Source organism: Palaemon carinicauda, chromosome 2 (genome assembly GCF_036898095.1).
Source record: "Palaemon carinicauda isolate YSFRI2023 chromosome 2, ASM3689809v2, whole genome shotgun sequence".
Classification (NCBI taxonomy): domain Eukaryota; kingdom Metazoa; phylum Arthropoda; class Malacostraca; order Decapoda; family Palaemonidae; genus Palaemon; species Palaemon carinicauda.
The window spans coordinates 192,249,219-192,264,218 of NC_090726.1; the positions used below are offsets into that span (position 1 = coordinate 192,249,219).

At 34.6% G+C, this 15,000-nt stretch overlaps 2 protein-coding genes across 2 annotated transcripts in view; one reads left to right on the forward strand and one right to left on the reverse strand.

Annotated features, from left to right (window-relative positions):
- LOC137628976 (glutamate receptor ionotropic, kainate 3-like) overlaps positions 1–15,000 on the forward strand; it is a 452,476-nt gene that overhangs the window by 224,041 nt on the left and 213,435 nt on the right. The gene's annotated exons all lie outside the window — the stretch shown is intronic.
- LOC137621690 (uncharacterized) overlaps positions 1–15,000 on the reverse strand; it is a 43,638-nt gene that overhangs the window by 26,796 nt on the left and 1,842 nt on the right. The window contains exons 2-8 of the mRNA XM_068352209.1: positions 9,158–9,243; positions 6,358–6,675; positions 5,629–5,862; positions 5,066–5,368; positions 4,003–4,105; positions 3,728–3,812; positions 171–324 (exon numbers count right to left, since the gene is read on the reverse strand). Coding sequence (XP_068208310.1) covers positions 171–324; positions 3,728–3,812; positions 4,003–4,105; positions 5,066–5,368; positions 5,629–5,862; positions 6,358–6,675; positions 9,158–9,230 — 1,270 coding nt within the window. The 5' untranslated portion in view covers positions 9,231–9,243. The remainder of the gene's footprint in view (positions 1–170; positions 325–3,727; positions 3,813–4,002; positions 4,106–5,065; positions 5,369–5,628; positions 5,863–6,357; positions 6,676–9,157; positions 9,244–15,000) is intronic.

The following is a 15,000-nucleotide window of genomic DNA, read 5'->3' on the forward strand; positions in this document are numbered from 1 at the left end:
GGAGGCCTTAGCACAGAGGCTGTAGCACTACCCAATAATATAGAACAGTGGTTTGATTTTGGAGTGTCATCCTAGAAGTGCTAGTTTTCTTTATTTCACTGTCACTTTCATCAACATCTGCCTTCTTAACTGCTTAACCCTCGACAGCATTTGCTGACTGAATGCCCCACTTATAGCACAGAAAGAAATAGATATCTGTTTGAGGCTTGGGGTGAGGATGGTAGGTTCATCCTTGCCAAGATTCTTGGATATGATGTGTCGTGCAATGCCAGCGTCATTTTTAGATTTATTGCAGAAGCAGGTCTTCTGAAAGTCATCTAACTTCTATAATGACATATTTAATTTTATGATTTTTAATAGAATATTCTTTTATTCATTATTTACAATAAACGATATCGGCGTCAATGACCTTCTATGTCAGGATGCCGGAAAACTTCAAATCAATCACTCCATTAATATGCCTTCTTATTTGTTTTTATTCTTTACCCTTAATCTTTTACAAGTTTTCTATCTCGCTGTCACTTTCATTAACATCTACCTTCAACAACAGAGTAATCGGAAGGGAAGTCCTCCTCTTTAGTTCACTGGCCAAGAGGAGGCAAAATAAAAACTTATGCTTTGATAAAAAAAAACTCTAATAAGAAACTATAAAAACATTCAACCCTCCTTTTCCTGAGAACTTACTATTTCTGGATGTAAAGTAAGAGATTGTAACAAGAAATTGGTATGGATGCCATGAAAGTCTATTTTCTGGATTAAGTCTCTTTCACAATGGACTCTAAGCATATGGAATCCCCATGCAGAGTACATCTACCTTTAGGCTTGAATTTAATTTCCTTTTAAGAATTTGGCTTCTGGGATTGGCTTGTAAGGTTATTCCGGAGAATATTGCATGTTGAAGGGATATAACCCATATTTGCATTTGTCATTAATCTTTTTACATATCCTTTACCCTTTATAAGGTTCAATGTCATATGAGTTTTCTCCACCACCTTTGTTTTGTAATCTTTTTGCCTCGATTCCCTTTTTCCAAGATGATCAGAATAGCAAATTTAGCAATCTCCAGTTAAGGCGAAATAATATGAATGATTTTTGACGTAATTGATACCCAGAATGATAATAGCTGAACACTTTTTTTAAGAAGAAGGATTTCCAGGAATAGGGAGAATGTGTATTTATATGGTTCAAAATATCTGAGCCAGAAAAAAGCATTACATCAACTACCAATTCCAAAACTCTCCTTTGCAATTCATGCATAATCTAGTAATGTATTTAGGAATATACGTTGAATGGTGGTTATATAACCACATAATAGGTAAGCAGAAGTAACTTATCAGCTAAAATGAGTTTTTAAAGAATATAATGGTTGTTTAGTCTAAGGAAAAGTAACAAAGGAGTAGTGCAAATAGGATGGTAGTATTCTAGAAAAGGATGCCTGAGGCTAATGTGATTTACACTCGTTTCATGGCTTACGAGTTTAATTTGTTCTGGGAGCGAGCTCGTAATCTGAAATGCTTGTATCCTGAAGCGACTTTACCCATTAGAAATAAAGAAATTGCTCTCAATGCGTTCCTCGCATACATAATTACAAATATGCACTATTTTTTAAAGATTTTATAACGGTAAATGTTATACAACTTATAACCCATAACATCAGAAATGAATAATTCATTAGGAAAAACAGAAATAATTGACAAATTCACTTGTACTTTACCCTTCAGGCGAGTTATGGCTGGCGCAAGGGAGATGAGAGGAGGAAAATGAGGAGGAGGGGGATATTGTTTGGAAGGAAAATGTTCCTCCATGTGAATTTCTGGTTAAATATCTCGAGTTCACTTTCTTGTCTGACGTTCACTATCACTTACCGAGTCTTAATTTACGCTTTCTTAACCCTTTTTCTCATTTTTTTTTTACACTTAATTTTGACAAGGACTTATCTAGAGACGACTTCTTTTGCTTCTTTAAAACTGCATGGAAATTAACCATTGCATTGCCGGTAAATATATATGCTTCTCACCCTGCCTAAAGTTACTCGTAACCCAAGTTACTACTGTATAGCTGTTTGTTAGATGGAAATATTCAAGACTAATAAAAATTATCCTTCTTTTAAGTAAATGACGCAGCAAAGTAAGCTATTCTGTAGCTTATTTCAGAAAGTAATTTTGAAGTTAGGAATGATAAAACAGTGTTGGAGATGAGATCAAAAGTAGGACCAGAGTAAGAGTAAGGTGCTGAATTACAAAGCAGAGCATTGGCTGGGTATTATATAGATAGAAGTCGGCTTTTGACGATAGGAATAAGAAAAATAGGTCGGAGTCTGGGACTGTAAGGAACTTTCAAGTTGTAACGTTTTCTTTGAAAAAGAGACAAGGAAGTCAAAGGAGAATAGGTCACCAGAGTGGAGTGGAAAGGTTATTCACTGAGTAATCCTCAACCACTTGATGTGGATACTCCAATGTTTCATAGGTTGTGACCAAAGGAAGCAACACTGACAGTGTCAGTTCATATTTTGGAAGCTATCATTTTGATTTGTTTTACAATGAAATAATTTCTCTAGTTGAATTTCTTGAGTTTGATCACAGCCTTTTCATATGAATATAATATGCACTTCATTTAGGAGTAGTAAATTGTAACAAACTCTCTCCGTTGAGCGATATGGTTTTAACTTGTAAATGTAAACATTGACGCTTACATAAAGCTATCAAATAAAGAAAATGTAAGTACTTTATTAAGCTAAAAGTGCCAAATTAGGTTTTTAAAACATGATCCAAGTTACTTTGGAATTAATCAGTTATAGATCGCTGTATATAGATGTTAACCATCCAGAGGACTTTCTTTATCCATATGCGAGACAAAATCCCGTTCATATACCAGATATGCACTTTAAGATTGTAAACCAGATAATAGGACTAATAGTCTACCTAAAAAGTCCAACTCTCTTCAATATGGCAATCAAGAATATAAAGTATTTGCCAAAGAGACATGTCATGTCTGATAATGGATCCATTAACAAAATTTTAATCCTAAGTTGTTCTTCCAGTTTACTACAATGAAGATAATTCAATATATTAAAGGTGTGGTGGGTAGGAATTTAACAGTGCTTCAGTATATATAATATTTTATTAGGAAAATATAAAATATATTTATGTTCGGGAAATTATGAAGTACTCTGCTGTACGTGAAATATACCTTACTAAGTGAACTAGAGAAGAAAATTACAAATATAAGGGGTTATGTGCTACAAAGGGATTACTTCCATCCATATAGTTGAATCCTATCCATTGATAGGAGCCTGGTAAGGCTATCACATTTCAGTAAAACAGTTTTCTTCACAGTTACCTGTAAAATTTACTTTTAGAATATGGATCTCTCCAAAATACTTTTAATCTAAATTTAAAGCAAAACATACAAATAATCTTCAATAAATTTTTTGTTGATCCTTGATAAACATGCTTAGATTACTGTCACACATTTTGGATATTAGATTGATAGTATTTTATCAGTAATGGGAAGCACACCAGATCGTTTTTGTTATGGTAATAGGAACTGTTTCAATCACTACTGGTAACTCAGGTTTGAGAGTGAGATTGAAGTCGTCTTGAATTTGAGTTTGCTTCTTCCAACGTCATTTCTTGTAGCTACTATACTATTTAATCATGGGAATTATACACTGCCTTCTGTCATATACTAATATTATATTCCATTCCCTTGTCACTGGTGCTTATGCTTCTGCTGGGTCTGTGGTGGTAGTAGTTTTATATACTGCAGAACCGCCTCTCTCTGTCTTGGCTTTCTTCTCGTCCGTCTTTTTCCTGGTAAATGAGAAGGAAAAATTTAAACAATTTGTAAAGTAGTCGAGTCTTTCTTTGCATAACGAAATCAATACCTAAAATTTCACTCTAGTATTTTTGACGACTGAATAACCTATTGTATGTCAAGAGAGTTTGTTTCACTCTACTCTGACTGACTATAAATAGTGGTGCATCTTAAGAGTGTACTTACAGGCAACAAATAATCCCAAGAACAATGACAGCTAAGCCAATCATAGTTCCAAAGACGGCGCCAACAATGAGACCTGTGTTATTGCTTGGTGGAAGAGGAGGATCTGTAAAGAAAACACACAATGCCAATTGTATTAATTATTGTTTGGAGGAGAGAAAGGCCATTGAGTCAAGGAGGGTTTTTCAAAGGAGGATTTCTCAACCTCAAAATGGAACTAAATTTGCAAAAGGAGTTGTCTGTCTGTTTGGACAGTGATTATACACCAGATAGTGCAGATTTAAAGGTAGGAATCCACTTGGATTTCTTAGAACCATTCTAAGTTTCCCTAAATATTTAGGGTAGGGATTGCTATTATGGATATTGATAGAATTGAGAAGATCTTAACATTATACATTGTATAATATGATATATCATTAAAACGTTCATTTCCAAGACGACCAAAGTTGTTGTGCCCAAGTTGTTGGTCAACCAATTGATCTTGATGTCTTTTACAGTTTTCTAGTTTTGTATAAACTATAAAATTTTCTAATTAAGGATTTTTTCTTATTCAACTCATATTTGATAAGATGGTATAAAATCGAGTGCCTTGTATTTTGACCTTCATGTTTGCTCTTGGAGATAGGAACCATTTACTCAAAACTTAATAAGTGATCATGTTTATGAACGAACTTTGAAATATGCTAGTGCTGTTATCTAACTTAATTGAATTGCAAAAACTATGGAGTAATTGCTGCAGTTGTGGGAAAATTGTTAAAATGGAGATTAATTCATATGGTGAGGAACTTGAATCTTTGACTTTTTTTTTTTTTATTTAAGGGAAAAATAGAATACTTTTATAGTTGAGATTGTATGTAAATAAAACGATTAGTTTTACAACATTTATGCCAAGAATTACTGCTGTTATATGCAAAATTTAAGTGAAATTGTTAATGTCTAAGCTAAAAGGTTTATCTTAAATATTTCTTATTTTGAACTAATAGCATTATTTTGTTCTATCATTGTTTTTTTTATTAATAGATTACGAATGGGCCAAGTTCATAGGCCAATCAGTAATGAAACTCACCGCCATAAGCCTGAAGACTAGATTCTATAACGTCTCCTTCCGCATCGAGTTTTACAACCATGACCATCATATATGTTGTGTTTGTAGGTAATGTCAGACTGACTCTGCAACGAATGTTTTCTCCCTTATTCCATTCTGACCCCATAGGGAAGAGGCATTGGTACGGGAAATCCGTGAATATTCGCTTATGGTCTAGTGGGTCGTAGGCTACAACCTCTATGACAGGCAAAGGTTGTGTTACTGGAACCTCCACCTCGAGGAACTTGTCATCCTCATGGAAAATGGCAGGGAGTGAAGAAGGTTCTGGAAGAGAGGAATTTCAAAGTTTCATAGTATTTAGCTGTAGAGATGATCAATGCATTCATGTAGCCTTCTTCCAGTGAGCTAGAATATACCATTTGGAGTGTAAAAGTAACGTTCTAGGTATTTTGAGAAGGTTAATAAAGCAGTCAAATAGAACTGAAAGACCCTTACGACATTACCAAACCTTTACGTAACTGAAAGATAGGCCTGGCACTGAATGATCACTGTGTCACATATTTAATACCAGAGACTTCACTTACCCTTGAAAGAGATCACTCGGTCGTCACACAGTTTGAAATCATCAAAAGGACTATGGCACCTCTCGATGTTGGTGGGATGTGGGTTGGGCGTAATGTAGTAACAAGGGCTTTCGGTGTACTTGCATGAGTGCCGTCCCACCATCACTTCGTTCACAAGTTCTCCTACAGTTACCCTTAGAGAAGCAGATTTGCCTGATTGGTAATCGCCCACCCAAGCCACGTCAGACTTCAAATCTTACAAACCATAGAAGAAAATTATTATTTTTGGTAGTAGAAATATTATCATTAGTAGCAATAGCAATATGAGCACTCATTTAGATATACTCAGTTTTGAATGGGATAATCTTTTTAAGCATGGTCCAAAGAGGAGTAATATATATGTGAAAAAAAGAAAAAAATATAACAAATTGCAAATGAATTTCAAGAAGAGAAATATTCCAACACATGAAACTAGGGAATGGTATGACTCCAAATTTGCCTAGAAAAACTGGATAAAATATTAGATTTGCAATTAATATGCTATTGTATTACACTAGGTATTTTAGTTATTGAAAGAGTATAAACTTTCAGATTATCATTATTCAGAATACTGTTTTATAGTCATTCACCATCTTGCTTACTGATGTTTAATGCTTTCGGTACAAAGCACTCATGGTTTCTCAACTCCTAAAACCTTTAATCCCTAAGTATAGATACTATCCTTACCCCTATCTATAATTGGTTTCTTACCCTTGATAGGAACAGTCATCACAGCAACTCCAATAGCATTTGTTCTATTCTTGGCAAGGAGGGTGACAATATCCGACTCCACCAAGTTCCCCTTGAACACGAGCTCCGTTTGCATCGTGGGATCCTGTCCGTCTCCTTTTAAGGCGTATGCTGTGGGTTCGTTATTCTTCACCAAAAGGAGGTCCCATTCTACCAGGTGTGGTAGAGGTTGGTAAGGGAGCAGGGACACTTTGATGCTGTGGTTTTTTCCGGTTGGGTCACCCTCTCGCATCACTTGCCGCAATTCAGTGAAGGTCAGTATGTTGGAGGTTTTCGTCTCTGGAAAATTAAGAGGGCCAATTTAATGGGTAAATATATATATATATATATATATATATATATATATATATATATATATATATATATATATATATATATATATATATATATATATATATATATATATATTAATTGATTGATTGGTTTTCCCAAACTTGAGGTGACCCCTGAGAAAAATAAGACGTCTCTGCATATATAGCATTTAGCTACTGAGTCATCCATACCTTTAGTTGTTCCTCACACATTACATATATATATATATATATATATATATATATATATATATATATATATATATATATATATAATATGAAATCATATTCATCATTAGCCATTACTAGACCACTGCAGAACAAAGGCCTCAGACATGTCCTTCCACTTGCATCTGTTTATGGTCTTTCTGTGCCAGTCCACACCCGCAAACTTTCTTAGTTTGTCAATCCATCGTTTTCTCTTCCTTCTCCTGCTTTTACAATATCTAGGGACCCATTTTGTTATTCTTAAACATTGTCTGTCATTCTCATTTCATGTCCTACCCATGGCCATTTATTTTTCTTACATGTTATTAGAATATCCTCTACTTTAGTTTGCTCTCGCATCCATGTTGCTCTTTTTTGTCTCTTTGTGTTATTTCCATCATTATTCTTTCCATCACTCTTTGGGTTATAACTATCTTATGTTCTAAGGCTTTAGTAAGGCTCCAAGTTTCTGATCCTTAAGTTATTACTGGTAAGACCATCTCAATAAATGCCTTCTTTTTAGAAAAAGTGGCATTTTAGTTTTCATAAACTTATTTTATTTGCCAAATGCTCTCTATTCCATGCTTATCGTTCTTTTAATATACATATATATATATATATATATATATATATATATATATATATATATATATATATATATGTATATATATATAATATATATATATATATATATATATATATATATATATATAATGTATGTATGGGTGTATGTATGTATGTATATGGTTCTAAAGGATAAACAAGGCAATGGTCACTAGTACATTCATACTTTTCACTGCTAAAGAGTGAATAAAACCCATATCCCCAACACTTCTGTCTAATCACTACACTATTTAGAATACCATTTTGTAGTCTTTCAACATCTTACCTACTGATGTTAAATGCTTTCAGGTAATAACAATGGTGATAAAGTCAGTGATAATGGCAATCTATGAACAAGAAAACAGACAATGATATATGGAAGCTGATTTGTGCTTCAACTTATAGTGCCATAATGTTTAAACTAAAATAATAATAGACAAATATTAGCAGTGAAGTGCTTAGTATGTTTTTGTCATTTTAATTTGTTGTATTTCGCACCTAGGAAAATAATTTGTCATCAGTGTATCAGACTTGCATGCATCCTCAATCAACCCTTTTTTGTATGGATTCTTGTGCATCCTTTATATTAAGGCCTCTCCTTTGTAGGAGCTGCTCTTCTGCTTCCGTCCACCACTTGTTATGCTTCTGACCTATCAATAAATGGGATAAAATCCTCATCAACTATTCTCACACATCCTCATCAACCTTTCTCACACCCATATTTTAAAAATTACTCCACAGCTCTTCCATTGTCCTCTTACATGCTCTTTTCACTTGCTTTTAGTCACATTTTCACCCAAAGTTATCCATATACTCTGTATTAACACATTGCAAAAACTTTTATTCAACCGATTATGATTATGTTTCATTGCAAACCATATATATCCAAAAGATTTATTTTCCATAATATTTCATCCTCTCCCAGAATTCAGTGTCAAACAACATAATCCCATTCTTTATTACCTAGTTTTTCATCTAAATCACCTAGCACATCCAACTTTCCTTACCCTCCAAAGCAGTCAGGCACACATGCAGAAGGATATATATAGCCTGAATCTGTTCGGTTCCTTTCACACGTGTGCTTTTGTGCCTGTATTATATATGGAGGAATATATATTTTTATCTGCCACACAAAATATTCAACATTTTTCTTTACTCAGCTCTTTGGATATCATATTTTTTTATTTTCTAAGTGAGAATCTATTATATCACAAGCTGCTTTTCTTAGATGAAGAATGGAGACCATACACTTATAGGTTCAAAGGCCGCTCATGAATGGTAGAGGTAAGGGACAGTGACATTGCCCTATCAAGTAGGATAATGCCCTTGAGACTGACCATATATACATATGATATGCGCCCACGCCACCCTCTCCACCCAAGCTAGGACCAAGGAGGGCTAGGCAATGGCTGCTGATGACTCAGCAGATATACCTATAGGCCCCCACAAACCGCCCATCCTTCGCTCACAAGGATGGTGAGATTGCAGCGACTGAAGAAACTACCGAATTTGAGCAGGACTCGAACCCCAGTCTGGCGTTCACCTATCAGGGGCGCTACCACATCGGTCCTGCAACCCTTCCAAGAACTTTGATTTCATTTATTTTATTTGGTATTCTGGAACTTTGTATGATTGCTTACCAGCGTCGGTCGGCATTTGACAGACTCCGTAGGCAATGGCTGCCAAAAGGTAGATTCCCTTGATTATCAGCATTGCGCGAACTGTCCTGGAAGAAAAGAGAAGAATCAGTCTTAAAATCAAACTTTGGAATGACACTTATGATAATGAATATGTAGTATTAGATGCTGGTGATTGGATTATACAAATATTTGCGATCTAGCACTGAATTAAACTTTCAGAAGATTTACTTTTACTTTTTTTGTAGGTTGTCATGGGGGAGAATAACATGTAAGCAATATTTTGAGCTAGTGGCTGTCCCCTTCCCTTACCTTTCATTGATAAATCAAGTATTGTATTCAATGAATTTGTTCTAGAAAATATTTATAAACGATATGTTCAGTTCTACCAATTTGGTAGTCAATTCTTTCCCTTTTCTACAGTATAATAAAATAGAAAATAAGATACCTACTAGTTCCTTGTAACTCACTGCAGTTCATCAGGTAAAAGAAATTATAAGAGTACGATTTTTTTTTTTCATTCCACAAAGTCATTAACTCTTTTTCATACTTTAGGCGTGAAATTCAAGATAGTATAATAAATAGCTTCAAGACCCAGTTGTAATATAAAGGATATATGTCAGATATCTGAAGATAATAAGACAAATAAAGTTATGTAACTATAGTAATAAGCAGAATATTTTTGCCGTTTTTAATGCAGTTAAAGTGTTAATTGTTTTCAAACTCAAACAGTTGGGAGTGGGTGGATCTTATCTTAGCATCATTATGGAATTTTCAAGTAAAAGATTGCAAAATGTAGTTATTGGTGGACACCATAGTGAGTAATGCATGTATTATCTGGTGTTCCTCAGTGTAGTATTCTTAGCCCATTACTTTCCCTATTATACAGGTTGCATATGTAGATGATGCTACTCTCTTAGCATCAATTACATCACCTAAATATAGATTTGGGGTTGGTGAATCCCTGAATAGAGATCTAGCTAAAATTACTGCAAATTCTGGAGCATGAAGTTGAATCTAACAAAACTCAAAGTGTAATTGTAATTAGGTCGAGGACAGTAGCTCCTCATCTTCCAGATCTTTGTATTGATAATGTTTCTTCAACTATTTACAACTTCTTAAAAATTCTAGGTGTAATTACTTATTGTAAATTTACTTTTCAGAATCATATTTAGTCTTTTTCTTCAGTTACACAAAATATTGACATGTAGAGAAAGTATTTTAAGATTTTCAGTGATCAATCTATCCTGAAGAAATATTTTGATTCTTTCATTCTGCCTTGTTTTCAGTATTGTTCTTCTGTGTGGTCTTTAGCTGTTGACTCTCATCCTAATTTGTTGGACAAAAATTTGTGATCTATTAAGTTTCTTAATCCTGATCTTGACATTAATCTAGTACTGTCATTCACTTAGTTCTTCATGCATGTTGCATAAGATTTTTCATAATTCTGACAATCCTCTGCATTCTGATCCTCCAAATACTGTTCCATCTTGTACATAGTAATAGATATACTGTTAATTCTAACAGTCTTGCCTTCTCCATCATAAGGCTCAACAATACACAGTATTCTAGAAGTTGAATACTCTTACTAATCTCACAGTTGAATCAGTGAAACTACAGAAGTTCAAACTTTTAAACTTGCGTCAAATGTTGTTATGTATAACAGGTTGACATAAGTCTATATTCATAGTTTATACATGACAGATCAATTTTAACATTGTTGTTGATCTTAATGTATTTTTTTTCCTTATTAATCATTCATTAATTCTCATAAATAGATTATCTATCTCTTTATTTCATTTCCTCACTGGGCTATTTTCCCTATTGGAGCCCTTGGGCTCATAGCATCCTGCTTTTCCAACTAGGGCTATAGCTTAGCTAGTGATAATGATTATAATAAAGGTTTGGTGTTTTAGATATAGCAGTTAATGTGACTAAAGTGGAACGCTAGTTTAAAATCCATAGTATGACGCTGTATTTTCTGCAATTGTTTATGAAAATCCCGTCCTTTTTTAGATTTTGCATACTATAGATTTAAAAATAAAGATAGAGACAGAGGGCTACGGGTTTGTTAGTAGTCCGGAACATCTCTTGAGGAAAAGCAAAATTGCTAAGTACTCAGTTTGCAGTCATGAATTTGTCTCTTTATGTCTTATTGAGAAGGAATAGTGAAATATCTAGTCATGATTAAAATGTAGCTCTCTTAATTGGCCTGTTCCACATGAGCATCTTTTCTGGAGAATGTTGAATTTACGGCAGTTTATCTAATCAAATACTTCATCCTATTTTGTTATAGAAGTCTTTTCCTCTGTCTTCCAATATGCTCATTCTTTGTTTTCCATAGGAACTGTATAAGCAAAAATATAGCACCAGACAGCCTTTAAATGCCCATCAGTAGACCATTCCTTTCTACTATATTGCTGAATAGCTCCAGTAAGCATCAGACTTCGTTTTCGTAAGTCCCTTTTTGTTGCTTCCAAACTGGGACTTTTCCTTCTGTGTCTTCTCTTCACACATCGAAATTATAGACAGAGAACGTTTACATTATTATTTAGTGGCTTTGCTCAGTTGTATTTAGTGTTTTGCACTATCTGATTAATAACGACAATCGATATTACAATAATAATTGCCAATAACTTTCTCTGCATATATGCATAGATCCAATTAGAATTAGCTCCAGAAATCTATGTATCTCCGAATTTGGTTGAGATCATGCTGTTTTGAGCTGCAGTGAAACATTAATGCCCAAGATTTCACATTAAAGGTGATTGTGTAAATACAATAATTGTAAGTTAATATTAGTAAACAATTCATTGAGCGTATTTGAATTTGATAGCCAAACTAATAGTCTTTTGACATGTACAGCAGATTTTTTTATTATATCTATCTATTTTTTATATATACCTATGTATATATATATAGATATATATAGATTCTTTATTCAAAAATTCATGCCTTATGCCCATTTTCTGTACTAAGAGAACTTAGAAGAGGCTCGTCACTTTTTGATGCCAAGAGGTTCTTAAGACACTTGTGACTTTGTGGTGCCCAGAGATTCTGAAAAGAGTCTTAGCCCTCTTTGAAGCTTTTAAAATCTGTAAGAGTTTTTCCTCACTAATATGGTAGAATAATCTTTGAGAATGTAAAATAATTTTCCCACCCATTGACACTTAAGATAATTTTGAAGGATTTTACCGTATGGTCAGTGTCGAGACAATCTCATACTACTACACTCGGCTGCAGATAAAATCTCTCAAGAGTCTTAACGCCCTTCACTGCCTTGAGAACTGGAAGATTATCGTATGTTCAATAAGAAGAGAACTGGAAGTCTTTCCCTTCCTTCATTGCAAAGAGAACTGGAAGTCTTACCCCTTCTTCAGTGCTAAGAGAACTGGAAGTCTTAATCTTTCTTCAGTGACAAGAAAACTGGAAGTCTTACCCTTTCTTCAATGCTAAGAGAACTGGAAGTCTCCCCTTCCTTCATTGACAAGGGAACTGGAAGTTTCACCCTTCCATCATTGCCAAGAGAATTGGGAGTCTTACCCTTATTCAGTGCTAAGGGAACTGGAAGTCTTAATCTTTCTTCAGTGACAAGAGAACTGGAAATGTTAACCTTTCTTCATTGCCAAGAGAACTGGAAGTCTTACCCTTCCTTTAATGCCAAGAGAACTGGAAGTCTTACCCTTTATTCAGGGCTAAGAAAACTGGAAGTCTTAATCTTTCTTCAGTTACAAGGGAATTGGAAATCTTACCCTTTCTTCAATGCTAAGAAAACTGGAAGTCTTAATTTTTCTTCAGTGACAAGAGAACTGGAAATCTTACCCTTTCTTCATTGCCAAGAGAACTGGAAGTCTTACCCTTCCTTTAATGCCAAGAGAACTGGAAGTCTTACCCTTTATTCAGGGCTAAGAAAACTGGAAGTCTTAATTTTTCTTCATTGACAAGAGAACTGGAAATCTTACCCTTTCTTCATTGCCAAGAGAACTGGAAGTCTTACCCTTCCTTTAATGACAAGAGAACTGGAAATGTTACCCTTTTTTCAATGCTAAGAGAACTGGAAGTCTTTAACCCTTCTTCAATGACAAGACAGCAGGAAGTTTTACCCTATCTTCAGTGCCAAGGAGATGAAGAAGAGAGGCAACACTCCTTGATACTGAGAGAATTTTCGTTGGCAAGAGAAAATGCAAAGGTTTGAAGAGACCCCAAAGAGCCATTTTACTCCGCGATGGTTTACCTCTTTTATACCGAGAGAAACCGGGTTCACATTCAGGTTAACTTTTGAATTCATACTCTCTCTGTGGCTTTGTCACTCGCAATAAAATCAGTTGATATGTCGAGGCCGGTAAGAGATAAGATTACAGTGGCCCCCCGCAAAGGTAAAATAAGAAAAAAGTTTGATTAGTCTTGTTTCCTCTTAGACTTATTATTACTATTATTATTATTATTATTATTATTATTATTATTATTATTATTATTATTATTATTATTATTATTATTATTATTATTATCTAAGCTATACCCCTAGTTGGAAAAGCAGGATGCTAAAAGACCAAGGACTCCAATAGGGAAAATTCCCCAGTTAGGAAAGGAAATAAGGAAACAGGTAGAATAGTGTATCTGAGTGTACCCTCAAGTAAGAGGCCATGGACTACCCAAGACTAGAAAAGTTTTGGAGTATCCTCCTCCCAAAGGAGCTGCTTACCATAGCTGCAGAGTCTCATCAACTCTTATTAAGTGGAAAGTAGCCACTAAACAATTGCATTGCAGTAGTTATCCCCTTGAGTGAAGAAAAACTTTTCAGTTTTCTTAGTTTTGTCAAGTGTATGAGAAAAGAGGAGAATATACAAAGAATAGGCCAGACTATTTGGTGTATGTGTAGGCAAAGGAAAAATTATCTGTAACCAAAGAGTGATACCAATGCAGTACTATCTGGCCTGTCAAAGGACCCAATAACTCTAGCTTTATCTCAACGGGTGGCTGAGATACTACTGCTAAAGAGTTATTGGATCCTTTGACTGGTTCTGCATAAGATTTTAAGACTGAAGGGGTAAATAGTAAGATAAAACGTGTTCGTTAACTTTTCTCTCTCTCTCTCTCTCTCTCTCTCTCTCTCTCTCTCTCTCTCTCTCTCTCTCTCTCTCTCTCTCTCTCTAGAAGTCAACCAAATAAACCAGGTACAAGTAAATTTGGCTGCTAAAACCAGCCAAACCAAGCCTTTTTAGGCTTGGTCTCGTGATGGGTGATCTTGTCATGTTTATTATGATCTTTTCTTCCTAAAGGTTAATCAAACGATACAGAGGATTGTTTTCAATGCTATGCATATTAAAAAAGATACCATATGACCGAGGTAGTGAGTAAAACGGTGTATTGCACATTTCAAGAAGCATCTGCTGCTTACGTTTGAAAGTAATATTAATGCAGTTTAGAAATAAATTGATCTTTTCACTACACAGCCTGGATTATCATTATTGATACCATTTATTTCTTGTATCTCTATAGTTGGTTAGTTTTACCATCCCTAAATTCTTAGTTGGGGAAACATTTTTTTACTGATGAACAACCCTCAGTGTCGAAACATATCAGTAAATTTCTAATTATATTAAATGCTTCATAATTATCGGTTGACTTTACAACCGATACAGTGACAGGTCTCTTCTCTTATCATTCGGTATCCTAAATAGTGATAATGTCAAGAACTGGATTTCTTATCCAAGTCCACTCAATTGGAAAATTCCTCGTAATGATCTCCTGGCAGAGTCGATTTGTTCTTATCTGATATCTTGAGATTACTTCTTTTTAGAAGAACTAAGATGGGAGCGGCTAGTTCATAAGTGTTAGGTCAAAAT